A 22,600-nucleotide genomic window follows, 5' to 3' on the forward strand; every position below is an offset into this window, starting at 1 on the left:
TTTTTCTGAGAACATTGTATTCATGCCTGAAAACCTGCTATTAGGGTTTCCGCCCAACACACTCTCCCACAAAGCATGTGTCTCTGCCATTTTTTAAAAATGCGACTTGCTCTTTCATTCTGAGAATGCTCAAGTCCTTTATATTAAATTGTATTTGCATATAACCTACATGCATTATCTTGTATACTTTAAATCATCTCTAGATTACTTATAATACCCAATGCTATGTAAATGCTATGTAAATAGTTGTTACACTGTATTATTTAAGGAATTCACAGGTTTTTACCTGTGCCCTCCACTGAAAGTCAGGAAAACCGGGTCTCCATTCAGTTGGGACGACTGTAATTTTGGCAAAATCCCTAGACTCCCTGAAGCTTGGGTTCTTCTCTAAAAAGTGACGGAGATTTGACCTTTAAATTTTACTTAGTGTGTCCTGGTCAACACTTACTTCTTTCCCAAGTAGAAATTAAGACAGGGCACAAATACATGAAAGAGTTCAAACTGAAGTGAGAGAGACTATATTGGAGTGGTGGTGGCAAGAGGGCACTGGAACCAGAAGACCTAAGTGCCAACTCCTTCTCTGGTCCTAAGAGCTTGGATTCCCTAGGAACCAGACACCTTTCACTTGGCAGGTTGTGATCTGTAGCATTCACCACACAGAACATAGACATGTATTCTAAGATTTTGAGGTAAATTGTAATACATTATTTTTATGGTATCATTTATTTTAATTTTTAAAGAGTGTTGAACAGGAAGAGTCTTTGTATGACTTTGCTCTCTCAATGAATCAGATTTATTCTAGTGTTTCCCAAATGTCCTCTGACTCCTAGAGCTGTGAACACTTACCACGTACCCGTTCCTCTTAACACAGGCGCTAAACTTTGTTTTTGCTTCATCTCTAGGGAGAGAAATAGTACTTCAAATTTCCATATATATATATATATATGTATATATATATATATATATATATATATAAAACTTGGCTTGGGAGGTACTAGGTTAAAATCACTCTTTTGATTTTTTTTTTTTTTTTTTTTGTACTGGGGTTTGAACCCAGGGGTGCTTAACCACTGAGTCACATCCCTAGCCCTTTTACATGTTTAGAGACAGAGTCTTGCTAAGTTACTCAGGGCCTCACTAAGTCGCTGAGGCTGACTTCAAACTTGCAATTCTCCTGCCTTGGTCTCCCAAACTGCTGGGATTATAGTTGCGGGCCACCATGTCTGGCACTCATTCAATTTTTTAAAAGTCTTATTGTCAAAGACTTCATTGTAGGAGATGCCATAGCCTGCTATGGATTCCCACTCTAATGTTCAATGCTGGTATTCATTAGGAAACTTTTCTTTGTATTTGATATAAAACATTCAATAAAGGTATCCTTTCAGGTAATGCTTCTCAACTTTCATTCTTATAATTTTTTTAAAAAAGGCTTTGAATTAAATTCTTCAATGTCACTATATAGCTCTCTTCTTAATTCTCACCTTTTCCCCATTATCTCATTTGGATAATTGACTTTAATTGGAAATAGGAATGATCTGATAAATGTTTCTGAAATTCTTTATGAAAGAATATTATGATTATGAAATATTACGCATAGTTAAATTATTACAGAGCTTCCAGGTTTCATCTTAATAAAGTCATCAACATCTTCCAAAACATGCCACCAGACAATCTGCATAAAATCACAAGCATGTGAAGATAATTTACACATACTTATATTGGCTAATAAATACACACTCTGCCATGTATTATAAATTAGGTAATTATTTGTCCAGACATCACAACCAAATCTCCACTCAAATTTCCAAACTCATTATTTGAACTCTGTCCCTGAGACTCCAAATGGATGCGTAGTGTATTTGATCTGTTTTTTAAAAAGACCAATGTTTTCCTAATATTCTAAGCTTATTGAACAGAAGTTTCTACCTTCATAAACCTGACAGGTTAGGTATCTTCTACCAAACCTGTTTCAACAACTGGAAAAAGTATCAGCTAGAACTTTTCAATATTATAAACAAGAATTTAGATTCCCAGAGACTTGTAGGAAGAAAAGTAAAATAAAGAGCTTCCTAAAATTTATTTTAGGCAAGATCTTCTATCTCTATTTTGTTATGTCACATTGAAATTTCCCATATTGTTTGATTACTGCTGCCTTTTAAAAACTGTACTTCATTTTATGGTTTAATAGCCCCAAGAATAAACAAAGAAGGCAGCTGTTTGGCAATGTCTTTTAAACTTCAGCAAATGTCAATAAATGTAATAATGTAACTTACTTGTTTCTTTTTCAATTTCCTCCACAGACCCAACTTCCTTAACCTTAACCTTCCTTCCTTTCTTAACCTCTCAACTTCCTTAACCTCTCCTGTTCTTTCTCACTTAAGACTACACTGTTGGAAGTCCTCATTCCATATACCGAAGAATGAATTTCAAAGTATCTGTGTGCTTTTTAATTGAGCTGTAAGCCTATGCTAGGTCCACTCTGAACACTTGCACTTATTCATGCAAAAAAAGGCCTGATTGAAGTTTTTCAAAAGGTGAAGTATAGAATATCACATGACTCAGGAAGTCTACTCCTAGATATGTATCCAGAAGAACAGAAAGCAGGGACTTGGACAGATATTTGTGCAACAATGTTCATAGCAGCATTGTTCACAATAGGCAAAAGATGGAAATAACCCAAATGCCCATCAACAGATGAATGAATAAAGAAAATAAGATACATGGGATATGCATGTCATAATGAAATATTATTCTGCTGACCAACACAATGAAATTTTGACATATGCTACAACATGGAGGGACACTGAAAATATGCTGAGTGAAATAAATTAGGCACAGAAGGGAAATTCTTGTATGATTCCACTTAATATGAGGCACTTAGATAGAGACAGAAAGTAGAATAGAAATGAACAGGGGTTGGGAGGAGGGGGCTGGAGAGGTATTTATTTCTTAATGAATTTAATGGAAATTACCATTTAATGGGAGATTATGTTGGGAATGAATTTTTTTTTGATAGAGGTAGTGGTGATGATTACAAACATTGTGACGGTATTTAATGCTACTGAATCATATACTTACCAATGATTAAATGATAAATATTATATTAGGTATATTTTACCACAATTAAAAAAAAAAATTAGTTTGAGGGGAAAAAGTCAGAGTCAAATCTGAGGTCGATAGTGCTTGAAAGGTACCTGAGATTTGAAGACCACTACCCAGAGTTTGGGAGTTTGACAACCTCTTCAACATTTCCAGCCCACTCTCACCCTGAATAGGGTGGGGAACTAGAGAAGGAATGTAGAGGCCAAGACATCAAGAATGTCCTCAGGAAGATAAAGTAATGGACACCAAAGAGGCAGCCTTCAGGTTCCAGGTCACCCATAGCATTCCCCACCAGCATTGCTCCCCAGCAAGGGGTCCTTGTAGGAAGGAAAAGAAGAGACCTGAGTAGGCCAACTCTTAAGGAATTTATGCATACGATATCTTTCATTTGTTTTTCAAGTGTAACAAGAACCAATTTGGGAGCAAGTAGTTTACAAAAAGATGCTTCTGTTCTCCCAGCCTAACAATGTAAGCTACTAGATGGAAAGAATGTAACAAAACCTTGGAAAGAACTTGCATCTCCAAAATGTTTGAGGTTATTTGGGTCGTGTAAGTGTTTTATACAGGTACAGACATCACATACATACGTGAATACTAGAGTTGCTATTCTTTTAATAAAGTTAATTTTAAAAGAAGGATGAAGGACGTGCAACCTCTGAACATAGCGTTCTTAATTTCTTCCCGGGCAATGTGTTCAACTATTGCCACTTGTCATTGTTGTGAAGTTAGATTTCCAACAATACGGCTTTATATTACTAATTCTTATTATCAACTACTCTCTAGCAAATGGAAAGCCACCCACCAAAATGTTATTTGCTATAATGTCAATGTTTAGAAGTATGCTTGCAATACCAAGCCTCACAAATTTGTTGAATGGATGGATGTTTCAAATGCAAAACCTCAGATAAGACCAGTAAGTCAAAAACCCACCAAAGGTAGGAAGATGATGCATTTATTGTATTGGCTGGGTGCATGGTAATAAGGTGCTAATGAGATTTTGATGATTGATTCCAGCCCCAGAACCAGCCTGCCATAGAACTAGGGAAGGGTTAACCAGGCAACCATTTAAGACAAACTACTTCTTATCACCTTAGTTATTCCCACATAAAAAATTGAGGGGACCTATTGTTTAAGCAGAAGAGGCAGTCTCAATGAGGCAACATCCTGTCTGAATAATTGAGGCCGGGCATAGGCCAGCCCACACAGTGCATTTGGGTGAGCGAGCCCCACTCCGTCGTATCCATTTCCTGTATCTAGAGCCCGCTGCCGTCTTAAAAATTCCCCTGTTACGTCGAGGTAGGAAAAAAGCCCAATTTACCAGGAGGCTAAATATATTGTGCCTTCTTAGGCAAATGTATCACCTGCTTGGCCAATTAGCTTCCTCCCCCAGAAAGACTAGTTCAACAGGTTTCCTTTTTCTCTTCTTCGGCCTCCTGGGTTGGGGAAAGAGGCTGTCACTTGACTTGGACCCTCCCCTTCCCTCCCTCCGGCTCTCCCACAGTGGGTCTGACCAATCGCGCCGGCTAGAACGTGGCCAGGTTGGCGGCCCCCGGAGTTCTGGGGGCTTGGATGCGCTGCGCGGCGCGGCGGAGGGCGCGGGGAGGGCGCGGGAGGGCGCGGCGCGGCTCGCTGGCCTGCGCCCCGGAGCCTGCGGGAGGGAACCGCGCCGAGACCCGGCGCCGAGTCTGAAGGTGCCCTCCGGACACGGCCCTGATGACTGAACTACAGCAAGATGTGGAAGACACAAAGCCTGCGAAAGTGCTCGCCAAGAGAGAGAGCAAAGTTGGCTCAACCCAGTAAGTAGTCTCCGCTGGGACCCATCCGAGGCGGTAGACTGCGCGCTTCCCAAAACTCTCTGCCCAGGGACGAGTGCGAATGGAAAAGATTTTCTGGAACTTTTATATGGACAGTCTTGCGTCCTGAACTCTTTCCGTGGCGCCCGATCTCTCTGTCTCTTTCCCCCTCTCTCTTTTAGCTATGAATTGTAGCTTTTAGTCGGTGGGGATGTGAAATATTTGATCCGAAATCGTAATTGGCGATTTTTATACTTCTCCAGGAATGTCTGGGAAAACTTTGAAATCATCAAGTCAAGAAAGTTCGCTAACATTCACTTCAGTTTTCCTACTTCTTAATGACGTCTGGGGAGATCCAGTTGTCTCTGGTTATTAGATATCTTATGACTATTACCTTCACAATGATGTGTGGTTTATGTGATTCAGAGCTTGTGTCTTTGTCCCATCTCCTTCGCCGTTTCCCTCAAGAATCAGGAAAGGTTGTGGAAAACGTGAGATATGCTTTATCTTTCCCCTCAAAGACTGCCGGCTTTTGATTGATTACTTAATCCAAACTTAAACTTTTTTGGTAGAGAGAGAGTAAGGGTGAAGTGGGGAAGCTCAATCAATATGCAGTAAAAGCACTTGGAGGATTTGCACATTATTTCAACTACAAACTCTGGTTTAAGAAACTAAAACTTCAAATATTGTGATCACAAGGATTAACTTCCTGTAATGAAACTCATTTTTCTTCCCCTGTACTCCCTTGAATAGCTTTTTAAATTCAGAAGTGTGGTTTTTTTAAAAGAATGTTATTCCATTCATGTTTTTAAAAGGAAAATGGTCTTTCAGCATTTGCTTGTTTGTTGTATCACCAGTAACATCAATAACATCATTTATATGTTATATCATCAGTAACATCAGTAACATCATAGTAAAATCAATATCAAATCAATATCACCCAATTTTATTTTATGGTGTCAAGTTGTTGGGGTAGTAAAATGTTTTATTGATGCTAGAATGACAAGATGAAAAGTCTGTTAATAATGAAGACTCGATCCCCGATCATTCACCATTGAGCCTTTTTTTTTTTTTTTTTCAGAAAATCTTAGCCTTATTCCACATAAGGACTTGTTTATAAATGCAGATTCTAGATGCGCATTGACTGAAGTTGAGCTGATGTTTCAGAAGTGTCATTGACAGCTTTGCTGTGTCATTTCAGGCTTTGGTCGTATTTGTCTCTGGGGTCTCTGCTTCCTTTGGCTGTCCTCTCCTTTGCCCTCCCAGCATTGTCATTGTAAGCTGACATTCCTACTCTGATTGATGGAGAGAAAATTACTATAAGTAAAACCCCCTGAAGTCATTATTGTTTTCTCACTCAATATAAAATTCTAACTTTATAATAATTACAATACAAGGAAAAAATGAACTGTCAAGTAGCATCTATTTACTTTGCACTCAGTCATTCTTATGTGTATTTTATTTCTCTGAAGAAGAGGCAAAGTGGCAAAGTGGGTAGTCTTTTCATCGTGATGTAGACGTTGGAGATGACAGGAGCTTTTTATTGATGCTAGAATGAAGACATGCGGACGGAAAAGATTTTCTGGAACTTTTATATGGACAGTCTTGTATCCTAAACTCTTTCTCTTTCTGTGATGCCTGATTCTCCCCCGGCCCCCTTTTAGATCCAGACTTTCCAGAGAAAAGGCCCGAACCCAGCTCTTGAAACTCCTAGTCTAGGGTATGCCCAAGTCAGTCTTTAACTCTAGTTATAAGAGGCAGAATGATTTAAGTGGGCCCAAGGGTTCCCAAGCATTGAAATCTTCATGTTCCCAGTTGTCACATACTCAGTGAATGAGATGGTTTTGGATTGGTTAAAAAGTCCACTGTAGCCTGTAGACAATTTTTCTTATTTTAAAACTCAGATAATAGGAAAATAATTTTGTAGAAAATAAGCCTAAACCACATTGAAGCTCAAGATCCTCGCACGGCCCCTCATTTAGAACTGCCAGTTTCATAAATTGATCTCAGTTTAATACACAGTATCTGCTTGTTGAACAGTGGTGGACAATACAAGGATAATGTGATTTGAGATCTACCCTTCTGTAACTCCAAGAGCAGGGTAGGAGAGAAGGAGGCTCAAATTCATGGTACTGTACTTCAAGGGACATCAGTGGCCATTGCCACATTAAACACAGACAAGGCCTGTAACCAAATCTTCTCTATAAAGATTTTTACCTATTTGGCAGTCCTTGGTAAAAATCTATTGCTTTTTGAAGTTTGTTTTTTCCTACAAAGTGGTATTTCCTATGCCTATTAAAGTCATTAATGATTTAAGCTAAGATTTAGATACTGTCCTCTTTTCTTAAACTCTTGCTCTGGTATCAGAATAAGAGTAATTTTAAGAGGGAGTATCATTATCATAATGATAAAATAGTATAGTAATTCTGTACTGAGATCATTTTAGGTTGCCAAATATTTATGCTTAGAAATCCCATCTAACTTTTCTGTTTTAGACTTTATACTTAGATTAATTATTACTAATCTCAAAGTTTTTTTGAAGTCCAGGAGTCCTCATGGACATCTCTTCTAAGAGCATTTAGTGACTCACTCTTCCCTATTCCTTTGCATCTGTCACTTGCACCCACCTAGGCCTCATTACCTAGAACTTAGCCTTGTAGGTAGGTAATGATTGCCAACACTTACTGAGAATGCTTGCTATGTACAGGGAGTATGCTCAACACTTTACATGCATTTGCACATGGAATGAGGTAGGTACTATTCTTGTCTTCATTTTGCAGATAAGAACACTAAAGCTCATTCAAGAGCAAACTTGTAAGCACTGCACAGTAATTTATCCCCATTCCTTAGCTCCAGAATCTAGAATCTAGAATCACTCTCTATGGCCTACTCTGAAACCCAGGCTCCTCTGCCAAGATTTTAAGATCTATAATGATCTTAAAATCACAGACTCTTTTCCACCTCATTGCCTGATACTGGTCAGCATGTAATCAAAGGCACAAAGGGTATAATGGAAGAAATAAGTTTTGAGGTCTGTTGCACAGTAGGGTGACTATATGTAGTCAGTAACAATGTGCACAATGTGTATTTTTAAGTAATTTAAGAGCAAATTTCAAATCTTATAAAAATGATAGGTGAGGTGCCAGATATTAGCTTGAGTTAATCCTTTCATGTTGTATACATATGTCAAATCATTACATTTTTCCCATAAATGTACACAATTGTGACTAATGAATAAACATATCAATTAAAAATAAATTAAATAAAGTATAGATTTCTTATAAAACAAAAAAGAGACAATAAGCAAATTGAATGCAAGATATGCCTACTGTAGGACTGAATGAATCCCCATCTGCCTTCCTTCTCCCCACCTCTATTTCTTTGCTCAAGCAATTCCCTCTTTCTCTTGCAATTCTAGAAATCAGTTCCCCCTCACTTGAAGCCTTCCCTTATCACTAGCCACAAACATCTCTTCCTTATCAGTGCTCACCTTGTACCAATGTGCATGGCCAGTCCCGTGGAACTTAGCTGCTGCTATTTAACAATGAATGCTCATTGAAGGGTTTGTGTATACAAAGCACTGTTGTAAGTTGTTAACATATATTAACTCACATGTTAACCACTGGATTATATTGAGTGTCTTTCCCTAAATAGATCACAAACTGATTGCATTTTCTCCTTATTGAATTTCTCAGAAAGCAAACAAGTAGTCACTTTCAAAATCCATCTGTTGGTGAGCTACGGCGGCAGAGACCCCCTGACACGGTCTTTAAAGTGTATAATATACTTACAGCTGCCATTCAGCTGGACTATGTCAGGGCAAATTTACAGTTTAACATTTTCTTAAAATTTCTATCAGTTATTTTTAGATACATTTACTTTCCAGAGACCTGTGAGTAGATGAAACTGTTGATTCACTTATCACCAACCTGCATATTTGCTTTGAAAATACAGTATACTCCTTTTCTCCTTTTCTGATAAAAAAAATAGGTAATGTAGCTGTATATTTCCTTTTGAGATCCAATTTCGCCCACTTATATTACCTTTTTTATTCTGAATTATATTTACCATTGCATAGACAGTTGTATAGCCTAACTTTTTTTGACACACATTTTATGAAACATAGTTTTATTTCTTAGTTTCTTATGAGTTTGATTTAGTAATGGCCAGGTTACTTTTAATGAATTTCAACAGCTAAACCTAATGTTGATGTATTTCTTGGCAAAACTTAACCTTGATTCATATTCCAAATAATAAATTATATTGTATATAATATATATTTTAAATATAATCTGAATATTTAATATTTAAATTTTAATAATTTAGGGCAAAAGAGTTCTAGAAATTTTTTCAATTCCATATATAAGAAGAGGATAGATATATGCAACGTTTATCTCATTTGGGTATGGTGCTACACATCTGTAATCGTAGCTACAGGGGAGGCTGAGGCAGGAAGCTTAGAACGTAGCAGAGTGGTAAAGCACTTGCCTAGCATTGGTGGCCCTGGGTTTTGTTGCCAGCACAGAGGTGGGGGCAGGGATTCCCTTGGTGTTATCAATAAATGACAGCTCTCTGGTATTAGAAATATAAAAAAATAAAAAAAAAAATATATATATATAGGTATATATTTTTACTTTAAATATTGGATTTAAATAAAAACAAATTGCCTGCAGTGAAAGGAAGAATTATCTAAGCTATACTGTTTGTGCATGGCATGTTGGGGATACTTGACAATCACAACAAAGAGTTAGGAATTGACCTTCAATTGCAAGCAAGAGAAGCAAAGGCAAATATTTATTGAGTATAACTTGATTTCTCTAGTGCTTGCTCAACTCTGAACTTTGAGAGTTCCTGTTTAGCAAAAGAATCTGTTATATTTTATCTTTCTATGCATATGTATATGTATGTATAAATACTAAATATATATATATAGTGTATATATATTTTTTAATTCCAGTTCATCAAATCAGATAGATCCAGTTCAATTTCTAATACAAATTTTGAGGTAGGAAGAAAAATTTATATATGTCATATTAGAAAATATAAAATTATATTAAAGTACAATTAATGAAAGTGTTTAAAAAAGATAGGAAAAAATAGTGTATGTTCTGGTTTGAAAGTTTTTGAAAAGAGATGTAATGAACTAGATCAGCTCTATGGCCAGAGTAATGTCACAGAAAATTGCTGATTTATCAAGGCTACACATAACATGGTTTTAGGAAACAAAAGTTTGAATCTGACTTTTCTGTCTGCTAGAGACATGACCATGGCAAATGACTGAGCACCTCCAAGTGTCAGTTTCATCATCTGCTTTATATAGGCTCAATTCAAGTTTATTTATTTATTTATTTATTTATTTATGTGGGTACTGGGGATTTAGTCCAGGGGCACTTTACCAGTGAGCTACCTTCCCAGCCTATTCATTTATTTCTTTGTTTATTTGTTCATTTGTTTATTTAATTTTATTTTGAGACAGGGTCTTGCTAAGTTGCTGAGTCTGGCTTCTATTGTGATTCTCCTGTCTTGGTCTCCCAAGTCTCCTGGGGATTACAGGAGTGTATCACCATGCCCAGTTCAATTTGAAATTTGAATGAGAAATATAATAAATCCTTTTTGTCCAAACTGAAGCCATGTTAGTCTTTAATTGTTCAGGGTCTGGGACATGCTATGGGTTGGGGGTAGAAAAATGACATAAAATGTAATTAAGCTAAATAGTCAAAATTCAGAAGACTTAACTCTTATAGAAGCCTGCAAGAGTGCCTGCTGTGTGACTTTGAGTCTTAATAGTACCAAAATGTTTCCAAAAGTTTGATGTGGCATTTTCTACTTTATGCAAAAAGTTCTCATGCCATAACTTGTTTTGTGGCCTTCTGACTTATTTAGGTATTATTCACTTATTTGGGATTATCACATCTGTTGTCCAATACTTTTGCCCATGATTCATTCATTTTTCACATCCTGCTTTCTGGCACTGAGCTTTATTCTCATGGATTCTCAGCTTTAAACTGCTGAGTTTTTTCCATTTGCTAAATTCCAACAGAACTGTCTTCAACACCTTCCTATTTCCTTAAATGCTCAGCTTTAGGCACTTCAGTATATTCAAATACAAGGAGACAAAAGTCCTGGGGAAAGACACCTCCTCAGCCACAAGAACAAGCCCTTTTTTCTCCTCAAGGAACATAGGTTTGATTATTTGCCCTTGGAAGAGAAGGTGGACCAACTTTAACTGCACTTCCCAAAGTAGATTGCTTTACATGCTGTCATTGACACATGTCATTCCACATATCTCAGAGGTCCCTGTAGGTGTAATGGTGCATGATGTCCCAAGATGCATGTTATTTTTAACAACTTTATTGAGGTATATTTTATATGTCATAAAACTTACCCATGTGTTAGTTGGCTTTGTATTGCTGTGACAAAATACACAAGAAACATAATGTAAAGGAGGAAAGAATTTTTTGGCTCACAATTTTATAAATTTCAATCCATGGTCACTTGGCCACATCAATATGGACCTTTGATAAGGCAGCACACCATAGCAGAGAGCATGAGGCTGAGCAGAGTGCTCACCTCATGGTGGTCAGGAAGCAGAGAAGAAGCTATGGGGATGAACAAATTCTTTAAAGGTGCACCTCCACTGTCTTGCTTCCTTCAACTAGTCCCACATCCTAAAGTCTCCACACCCTCCCAGTAGTATCACCAGCTGGGCATCAAGTCTTCAACATGTGGCCACTGGGAGATATCTCAGATCCAAGCCATGTCAACCCATTTCCGGTGTTCAATTCAGTGACATTTATGCACCAACACCATCACCTCATTTTAGAGCATTTTCATCCTTCCACTGAATTCCTCAGAAACATTCATACCTAATCCCCATTCCTGACCCCAACCTCAGCCTCCAGGCACTCTTCTTTCTGTCCATTAAATCTGCCTTTCTTAGCATTTCATGTACAGATGCCTCTTGACTGATAATGGGGTTCTGTCCTAATACAGTCAATCTAAGTTGAAAATATGGTAAGTCAAAAATGCATTTAATACACCTAACCTACAAACTATCACAGCTTAGCAACATGGTATGCAATAGAATTCTGGTCCTACCCACATGGCTGAGAGCTGTCGCTCACTGCTGCTCTCTAGCATCAGGAGAGGGCATCATACCACAAATCGCTAGCCTGGGAAAAGATCAAAGTTCAAGAAAGTAAAGTGTGATTTCTAATGAATTTATATTGCTTTTGCACCATCATAAAGTAGAAAGATCAAAAGTGGATCATAAGTTGACAACCACCTGTAAATGGAATCACACAGTATGTAGTCGCTCATCTCTGCTCTCTTGCACTTCACATCATTCATTGAGGTTTATCTATAAATTACATGTCCCAGTAGTTCATTCCTTTTTATTGCTGAATAAAATTCAATCATATGGGCATATTACATCTTATTTGCTCACCTGCGGAGCATTTAGGTTATTTTCACTTTCTGGTTGTTAGGAATAATGCTGTTGTGAACCTGTGCATGTAAATTTTGGTGCACACATATACTATCATTTCTCTTGAAGATATATCTAGAAGTGAAGTTGCTGTGTCATATGGTATCCTGTATTTAACTTTTTTAGGAACTACAAGCTGCTTTCTCGAGTAATTGCCGCATTTTATATTTCCATTGGCAATGCATGTATAGTGTTGTAAGTTTAAGAGAAAGGGCATTCACATTAGCAGAGAAACAAGATTGTAAGCACCTTAAGGGCAGGCTAGTGCCTGATACTTTATTATATAATGAATATCTGTTGAATGTTGGCTAAATGACATTTATACTTAAGATTTTAAATTTGCCTGGTGAGGTAACATGCCTGTAATCCCAGTGACTTGGGAGGCTGAGGCAGATCACAAGTTCAAGGCCTGTCTCAAAAATAAATGGAATGTTGCTCAGTGGTAGAGGGCCCCTGGGATCAATCCCTAGAACCACACATACACAAAAGATATAAAACACTCTTCAAGTCACAATGGCAAAGGGAACTCAGGCCATGATATCTGGGTAATTTTCTTTTTTTAACAACCTTTTAATATTTTGCATATAAATTTATTACTTTTTTAATGACAGATTGTAACCTTCATTTTGGTGTTGACATTTCTTAAAGCCATAAGTGTGTAAGTTTAGAAATCTAAAACAATATAGATTCTTACAAAATGAAAAATGAAGGCCTTCCTCCTGCCTCCCACCTTACAGCTTCTTGTGTCTATATCCCAAAGCTGGGAGATAGGTAACTGTCTCCCAAGGTTCTGTTTTTCTTCTTAATGCTATTGTCATTTAAAACCAAAATTAAAGTTTTTTAAGTTTGTTTTGTTTTTTAAAAGAGCCCTGTTCCAATGAACATACCTTCATACATGGCTTAATGACAGGAATATGTTCTAAGAAAGGTGTCATGAGGTGATTTTGTCATGATTGGAATGTGATCGAGTCCCTTCACAAACCTAGATGGTGTAGTGGACTGCACACCTAGCCTGTCTGGTACATGTGCAGTGGTGTTGCCCGTTACTGTGTGAACAAAACAGTAAGAGATGAAACCGAGCACAAGAGAAAGTGACAAGAGACTCTGTCCCTGAGGTATATGAGGGAGGGGGCTGCTGGCATAACATGGCTTTCTCTTTTACAATATGCATACGTACATGTGGGAGTGCATTCAAAAATAACAGTAGAAGCCATAGTGTAGTAAATGCAGAAACCAGGTTATGTCACTGTCAAGTATTAGAAAGAATAGAAGAGAATTAGAAAAAGATAGCAATAAAAAATGCTGAGTTATATTGAAAAGAGAAATTTTTAAAATACTGACTTGCAATAGCCATCTTCTTCCATCCTGGAAGACACTCCTCCTCTCTCTACCTCATTCCATGTCTTACCAATGACATCTCAGACAATAAGCTGGGTGGCGATATGCCTCTTTCTCCAACTGGAGATATTTATCTGCTATTGATTTGTGTGTGCGTGCTGGTGTTTTCTTGAAGTCCATAAAGATCAGGTGTATGATCATACCCATACTTATAATCTTCTAAATTTTTCAAATTATATCTTCCATCTTCTGCAGTGAGTTAAAAACTGGGAAGAACCTCAGAGAGATGCCAGTTTTTGTGTCCTTTACTCTTAAAGATTATTATCTGAAAAACTTATTTCATGACCCTATTATTTTATTGTGAAACCCCTAGTCTGTGGTGCTATATGTCACACAAAGAAGCACACTTTCTGAAATTCTAAAATTAAAAAACAGCAGACCTTTCATCAGAACTTATGAGATGAGAGAATTATAAATGGCATAAGAACTAAGAGAAAGGTAGGCAGTATTTGACAATAGCTAATGACTGGAGAGATTTGATCTTATGCTCAACTGACATTTACTAAGTAGTTCTGTGCATTGGGAGTCAGGCAGAGCATCATGGACATCACAGGATGAAGTACATAAAGCCTTTGCACATAAGGAGAGTGGAAGAGAGGAAAGGAATGTATTATTTTGAGATTTAATATTCTTTCAAAATATATCAGAGTTTAAAGAAGATGAGGTCATATCACTGCTCTGTTCTAGATGCTGTTTAGCATGCTTTACATCTGTACATATACTGAGGTATATACTGTTTTCAGCACATTGTACGTACAACAGAGACACAGCGACTTGCCCAAGGTCACTGTGGTGAAAGTGTTGAAGGCAAAATTCAAAAGCAGGCAACATAATCTGAACCAGCCTGCTAAAATCATTAATAATACAAGCTCCCTAAATTTAGGAAAAGCAAAGATGCAGAAGGCAAAGTAACTCCCATTAAATGTCTGTGCATCACTCTTACTTTTTATAGGTCTGTTTTCCCAACTGTACTAAGACTCATTTCCATTCTATGGGTCTAACACTGGAAAGATTTCTACTGCTCTGTAGAAGACAAATTAGCTGTAATTGAGCAGTGGTACTCTGCTGTATTTTCAAACACCTGTACCTTTTTGGGTACTTGTGTTGTGCTTACACACCTGACTGTAGAGAGTGAAACTTTACAGTTGCAGCTTGGTTTTGTGATTTCCACAGTGGTCATTCATAAATTCCAACTTTTAAAAAGCCATAGTTTTGGGATTTTTGTTGCACAAGCACAGTGTGTCTCTATGAAGTAATACGACTAATTTAAGAAGCACGTGAATGTTGTCTAAGAATAGTCACCTAAGGAACCCAAGCACTTTTTCAACAATGCTGCAGTTGCACAAAATCTTTTTGAAATTCTTCTTGCAGAGTTGCTTTCAAAGCCTGGATCTGGCTCCTTGACTAGTCATAAGGTTGGCAAATGTTCTTCCTTTCAGGGTGAATTCAGGTTTTAGAAACAGCCTGAAGTTGTTTGAAGTCAAATTTGGTGAATGAAGTGGGTAAGAATAGTTTAAATACTTTTAAACCACTCTAGATGAGTTCATGTTTGATCAAAAACAAGATGTGACTATAAAATATTAAGACAGCTTCTGGCCCTACTTGCAGGCCAGTTTCACACTTTCAAATCTAGATTTATTACTTTGTAACCACATTATGAAAACAGTAAATGCTTATAGTTACTATTCTGTTCCCAAATCATTTTTCAGTGTTTATAATATACCCAGATAGGCATTGGCATATCATAAGCATTAAGAAAAACATTTCGAAGATGCAACTGTAATGTATAAATCTTTGCCTTGAAAAGTATACCCTATCTATTCTGGAAAACAATTTTTGAAAAGCTTCTATGAATTTCTACAGTGGAGGTTCAGTTGTCACCGGTTTCTTGTGCCATCTTCTACTTCGTTACACATAGTGGGAATTTGTGTGGGAATTACATTTTTTCAGTTTCCCTTCCCATGTTATAGATTTACACCAGGTGGGCCTTTTCCACTGTATGCAAGGCACTACTCTTGACTTTCCCACATGGTAATTACCAATTATTAGCATTAAGCTTTCCATTTGTGTCTAAGTACCACTAATAGTTAACATCTGGTAGTCGATTGGTCTACTCCCTCGTAAATCCCTGAGCATATTTAAGGCAAGCATAATTTCCTGTTCTTGACTTCTGGTCATGATAGACTCATTAGCACAGTCATTTTATCTGAAATCTGATTTTTGACACTATTTCAGTAACTGTTATATGCACTCCTCTAACCCACTGCAATTGAACAAGCATTTACCTGGGAATCTGTGTTGGGACTCTGAGGCCAAGTGCCATGTGTGATATCCTTTAGGCATTCCCAGTTTGTGGATGGGGAGTGAGACACATATATTACTAATTCGGTGTGATAGGAATTCCACTCGGTATCAAACACTGTGGGAACAGAAATGTAAGCCATCCGTTTTTCTTGGAGTATGCAGAGATAAGAGGTGATGTTTGAAGTGAGGTTGAAGGCTAAGAAAGAATTTAGCCACAAATGAATGGAAAAAAAATTATTCCAAGCAGAGGGAAGAACAAGGATAGTACACTTGTAAGTTGGAATTCTTGTTTTGGTTGCGTGCTGAGGGGTGGCTCATGGCTGGAGTGGTGGGCTGCAAGGCTGAGCAGGGAGACTGAAGGGGAAGGCTTGGGGTCCCCTGGGCTTTCCCCCTCCTTGCTTTGCTCTCTGCCTCTCTTCCAGCTTTGGCACTTCCGACTCTTTGACACTTGGGGAAATATTTCTCCTCTCTGGTCTTCAGTTTCCTCCTCTGCAAAGAGAGGACTGAATGGCCTGAGTTGTTAGATCCCTTCCAATCTGAGGAGGACCAGTCTTTGAAAAATTGCCCTACTTCTCGGTGCTTCGTGGTAGCCTTTGTGTAAAGAATTCTATTAGACTGAACAAACTGAGAAAAGCTTTTTAAACAGGAATAGAATCCTTGCTTTCTTACATGTTTTTGGCCCCCTTATTAATTTTTTCTTTTAAGTCTTTCCTGAGGTAAATTTATACTAGTTTCAGGCAGGACTGCCACTGGAACAAACCTATATTTTATCCTCTTTCACATTATAGATGTAGATCAGCATTCATGTCGCATCCAGACACCCTGCCTGGCCACTGGGCTTCGTGGACTGGCCATAGTAGAAATGTCTAGTTACTTCATTTAAGCCTGTAACACAAATGTCAGTAGAGCTTCAGACTTCTTTGGTATACTTCATATCTGAAAATAATCATTTATTGCACTTGAATGCAGAATACAATTTAAGGTTAAAAAGTCCTTTGTCTCAGAAATGAAATTGGGGAAATAAAAAGGGATACTAACTGCCCAGTTCAACTTAATGATTATACTAGCACTTTTAATATACTTTATATTATTTATTATTTAAAGTACTTTTCTCACATCAGTAATTGAATTTAATGCACATTTTTGAGAACCTACAATTGTTAGGCCCTATGCTTTGTTATCATGTATTAGAATGTAGTAGGCACAGACCCTGCCCTCAAAAACATTAAGGTAGATTTACTATGATTTTTAACTGAAGTTATTTTTAAGTTGATACATAAAAAGCTAAAACCTGTACATGTTAACAGGGTACCGTTGATATTTCAATACATGTACACATTGTATAATGCTTAAATCTGATCATATCTCTCTCTTCAAACATTAATGGAGAAAACATACAAAATTCTTTCTTCTAATTTTTTGAAATATACAGTACATTATTGTTCTCTATAGTCACCCAACTATGCAAGGGCACACCATAACTTATTACTCCTGGCTAACTATGACTTACTACCATTTGATCAACCTTTCCTTGACCTTCCCAACCCCCTGCTTGCCCCAGCCTCTGCTGTCCTCCAATCTACTTCAACTTCTATGAGACCAACTTTTTTCAATTCTGTGTATAAGGTCCTGTGGTATTTGTCTTTCTGTGTCTGACTTATTTCTCTTAATATAATGATCTCCACTGTATCCATGTTGCCAAAAATGGCAGGATTTCATTCTTTCTGTGACTGAATAGTATTCCATGATGTACATTTGCTTTATCCATTCATCAGTTTATGGACACTTAGGTTCTTTCTAGTTCATGCCTACTGTGAAATAGTGCTACAAACACATGCATACAGATGCCTCTTCAACAGACTGATTTCTTTCCTTTGGACATATACCTGGTGATGGGACTGCTGGATCATATAGTATCTCCAATTTTTAATTTTTTGAGAAAACTCCATGTTTTTTTTTTTTTTGTTTTGTTTTGTTTTTTGTTTTTTGTTTTTTGATAATGGCAATTCACATTAGTGTGCAAGGGTTTGCTTTTCTCTGCTCTCTCACTAGTACTTATTATCATTAGTCTTTAGATAATAGCTATTCTTACCGGGGTGAGGTGATTTCTCATTGTGGCTTTAATTTGCATTTCCCTCATTATTAGTGATATTGAACATTTTTTATATACTTGTTTGCCCACTTGTTTGTATTCTTTTGAGAAACATGTATTTAGATCTATTAGCATCCACCCCCCTTTTTCCTTGTTCCCTTTTCTGTGTCACTGTGCCCAGGGCCTTGCAATTCTAGGGAAATGCTATACCACTGAGCAATATTCCTAGCCCCAATTGCCCATTTATTCAATTAGGTTTTTTATTTTTTGCTGTTGAGTTTCTTGTTATACAGTCCAGATCATTTCACTATAATTTGGTAAATATCTTAATATGACATTAAATATGAATTTTAATCTGCTGTGATAAATAAGAATGTGTACAAACATTTTTAAGAGAACAATGAGGAAGAAACTAGCCCAAAATAGGGATAAAGTGAAGGCTTCTTAGGGGAAATGATGAATCCGGGTAAGTTTTTAGGAGGAAAAGGAATAAGCCCCCTCAGGGGGGAAAAAAAAATATATCATTCAAAACATAAAAAAAGAACCTAAATGAAGACACAGTGATGAAGTTATGGCCTGGTGATTATGGAAAATTCATATGACTTGAACATAAAATTGCATAAAATTGAATGGCAGTACATGAGGCTGGAGCAATAGTTTGGTGGAAATTCACCAAAAGAACATTTTATGCAATGAGAAAGAACTGGGGTTTTTTATAAGGGATAGGGAGCCCTTGAAAGGATTAATGAGGAATGGATGTGATACAGTTAAGTTTTAGTTTTTTAGAGAAGATCTGGGAAGCAGCAGGGTTTAAGATAGATTTGTTGGCCGACAAAACAGGAAGCAGGGTTTAGCTGACTGGGAAGCAATCCAAGTGAGATTATTTGGTAGGGGAACAGAGAGAATATGTTTGAGAAATATTGAGATGGAAAATAGAAAGAACCAGTAATGGATTTGATTGGTAGAGGGAGGAAGCTAGGATGACTCTTATTTCTCCCTCCAGGAGGGCAGTGTGGGTTGTGATGCCATTATATTAATCCATAAAAACATAGGTGGTAAAGACTATGTGGAGTATTGAAATGAATTCTCTTATACAAAATTGACATTAGAGTGGAGGTCAAAGCTAGATGATAGATTTGGGAACTGTTGGCCTATAGGTTATAGTAGAGAGTGGATGGGATTTTCCAATGGAGAGAAGAAGAAGAATCCAAAGAGAATCTGGGAATGAGCCTATGTTTTGATGAAAATCAATAGAAGAGGCAATAAAAATGCAGGGGAATAAACAGCGCAAAAGTCAATCAGAAGAGAAAAGAATCATGAAAAATATAACAAGGAAAGGAGACTCTTAAGAGAGTGAACACACCTCCAACCTTCTTCCATTCACGCCATCCCATCCCTGCCTTGGGTCTATGCCTGACCCCCTACTCATCGTATGAAACTCTGAGCCAGGAGTTAGTGAGCCAGGCTGGGCAATGACCAGGCATACAGGTAACCACTGGAGCTCAGAGCTCTACTCTGCCCCTTAACCATCTCTGAGACTTCACAATAGTAAGTCACATGGCCTCTCTGAGCCTCAGTTTCCTGCCTGGGTAAAGGGGAGTATGTAGTGGAAATTAATCGAGCTTACATACATGGAGCTCTGATCCTGTGCCTGGAAGATATGAGTTAGTTGACGGGAATTCTGGTGCTTTTTTTTCTTTTTAAATGTCATCAAACCTAGCCTCTCACAGGGAGGAGAATTATTCCTGGGAGCGCTGAACTTGAGGAAACCGGAATGCCAGTCAAGTTCTGTGAGCTCAACACTGCTTGATAGAATATAAGAAATAATAATAATAATAAGGATGAAAGATGAAAGAATACAACCCTCTGAATTGAATTTAAAATAATGTAGGAGATGGGGAGATAGCTCAATTGGTAGAGTGCTTACCTTGTAAGCATAAGGCCCTGGGTTCGATCCCCAGCACCCCCAAAAAAAATAATAATAATAATAATAATGTAAGAAAAACAGCTTTTGAATTTAATGTAAATGGAATTGAAATAACTTTTATTGGATTAGAAAGTCAGATAAAATCAACAGTGACTACAGGAAAAAGAGAGAGAGAGAGAGAGAATCAACAGTCTTGGTGCAACTAAGACCAGCATTAAGAGAACTGCTATAATTCCTTTAGCACTTACTGATGTAGAAGTCACCAGTGAACTTTGCCAGGGAAATTTTAGTGGCACGATGGGCCTAGAGGTTAAACTGCTGTAGACTGGCTAAGTGGGAAATGAGGAAGCAGACACTGCATTTATAGACCAGGACATCAAGAGACTCCACTGAGAAAAGAAGAAGTGAGAGGAAGGACACTAGAACAGTGAGGTCGATGGAAGGTTTTGTGTTTTAGATGACTGTGTGTGTGAGCCCATACACGAACCAGGAGAAGGAGTCAGCAGAGAGGGAGAAGATGATGTGACACATCTGATAACTGATGGAACAAGCCCAGAGGCGTCAGCACATGGGCTCCAACGTGAACAGAAGAGAGACCTAACGTCTTACAACTGGAGGAACAAATAGACTCAGTCAGGGCAGGTACAGGTAATTGTAGCTCAAGAGAAGATATGTGGCTGCTCTCATCTGTGTGCTTTAAATTTCAGCTTGCTTAGTGAAATCATGGCATGGCCCCGTTCAACTAGTGGGTTAGGGGCTTGAGAAGTCTGGAGATTGTTTGGAATAGGAGTCGAAGGAATAGGAGTGGAGAGCATCCAAGAACACTTGGGGCCCAGCAGACAACAAAGGCGCCACTGCACAATGCGGACTGAATGTTCTCCTTTTCAACCTCAGGATTAAAAAACTAGTACATAAAAATTTGGCTAATTTGGGGAGGAAGGTAAGATGCTGAGTAGATGTGGCAGAAGAACTGGCATAAATAGAAAATGAGAAGGATCATTCACCCGAGTGGCCTGAGCTACCTCAGGAAGTAAGTTAAGTCCAGAGGGATGACAAACTAGATGACCATGGAAACATCAAGGACTGCTGTTGGTCACTGAGGCTGAAAAGCACAGGAGGTGAGGGTGGCAGCTGCATGAGATTTGGAAGAGTAGGCGATCACAGGCAGACAGTGGGGACATTCGAGAGGTCATGGTGATGGAGGATTGCCATAGGAAACTTTATGAGCCACAATGAAACCAGGCTTTGACGCAAGTGGTTTCTGTGATATGGCAGTAAAGGTCATGAGTTGTCAGATGCCATCCAGATAAACATTGAAGGGTCTAGGTGTCAGAGTTCTCAAGAAAGGGAACATACGGCTAGACATGGTGGCACATACTTATAATCCCAGCCACTCAGGAGGCTGAGGAATGAGGATCTCAAGTTTGAAGCCATCCTAGACAACTTAGCATGAACTTCAGCAACTCAGTGAGACCCTATCTCAAAAGAAAAAAATTACAAAATTTTTAAAAGGACTGGGGATGTCACTCAGTGTTAAAGCACCCCTGGGTTCAGTTATTAGTACCAAAAAATAAAAAAAAAGAATATACATCAGAGAATGAAAGCAATAAGGAAAATTAAAGACAAGTAGGTCAAGAGTAACCTGTAGGAGGTTGAACTTTCTCAATATACAAGTTTGAACAGAGGTGAAATTTTATTATACAGTATTTTTTAAATTCAAGTGAACTAACAACAGAAGCAATTAGAAACAAGAGAATTCAGTAAGTTGGTGACTTATTATATGTAAAAACCAAATACCTTTCTTACCAACAATACCATATTTAAAAAAAAGAGGAAATTGGAGAAAGAAGTACAGTAAGGACCCAAAAATATAAAATGACTAGAGGTAAATTTAACAGGACCTAAAGTAAAACAGTATACCTACTAAAAAACAAAACTTGAATAAATCAAGTTTACTGTCTTCAAAAGGAGCCCTTAACATTACAAAGTGTTCCTTAAATTTATAAGTCTAATGCAACTCCAAACAAGAGCTCAGACTCATGAAAACATTATGGAATGATCCTAAATTTTTTTCTGAAAGAACAAGCATATCCAGGGAAAGTCTGAATGATGAAAAAATAGAGCTATAGGTTATCATGGTGAAACTACCCTAATGAAGGCTCAGAAAGAAATTCAAATATATCTGGAGGTAATTTCAAACCTGTGAGAAAAAGGTGAGACAACTGGTCAACTACTTGGGGGAAATTAGTATTGGAAACATATTTACTCTATAACTAAAATTAGTTCCTAATCGATCAGGTGTTTAAACATCAAAACATAAGAACCGTAGAGGAAAACAGGAACCACTATATAATCTTTTTTTTTTTTTTTTTTTTTTTGCGGTACTGGGGATCGAACCCAGGGCATTGTGCATGCAAGGCAAGCACTCTACCAACTGAGCTATCTCCCCAGCCCCTATTATATAATCTTGAAGTAGGAAAAGTCTTGCTGTGCATGGA

General features: G+C 37.7%; 1 protein-coding gene across 3 annotated transcripts in view; it reads left to right on the plus strand.

Annotated features, from left to right (window-relative positions):
* The window catches only part of GRAMD2B (GRAM domain containing 2B), a 118,655-nt gene that overhangs the window by 49,128 nt on the left and 46,927 nt on the right, over positions 1 to 22,600 (plus strand). The window contains exon 1 of one of the 3 annotated variants that reach the window (XM_079144666.1): positions 4,719 to 4,898. The exons of 1 other annotated variant lie outside the window; for it this stretch is intronic. In XM_079144666.1, coding sequence (XP_079000792.1) covers positions 4,835 to 4,898 — 64 coding nt within the window. In that variant the 5' untranslated portion in view covers positions 4,719 to 4,834. Of the gene's footprint in view, positions 1 to 4,718; positions 4,899 to 22,600 lie in introns of those variants that run through there. One more of the 3 variants, XM_079144665.1, reaches the window with a different exon arrangement.

The sequence above is a fragment of the Sciurus vulgaris genome, assembly GCF_902686455.1.
Source record: "Sciurus vulgaris genome assembly, chromosome: 6".
Lineage (NCBI taxonomy): Eukaryota > Metazoa > Chordata > Mammalia > Rodentia > Sciuridae > Sciurus > Sciurus vulgaris.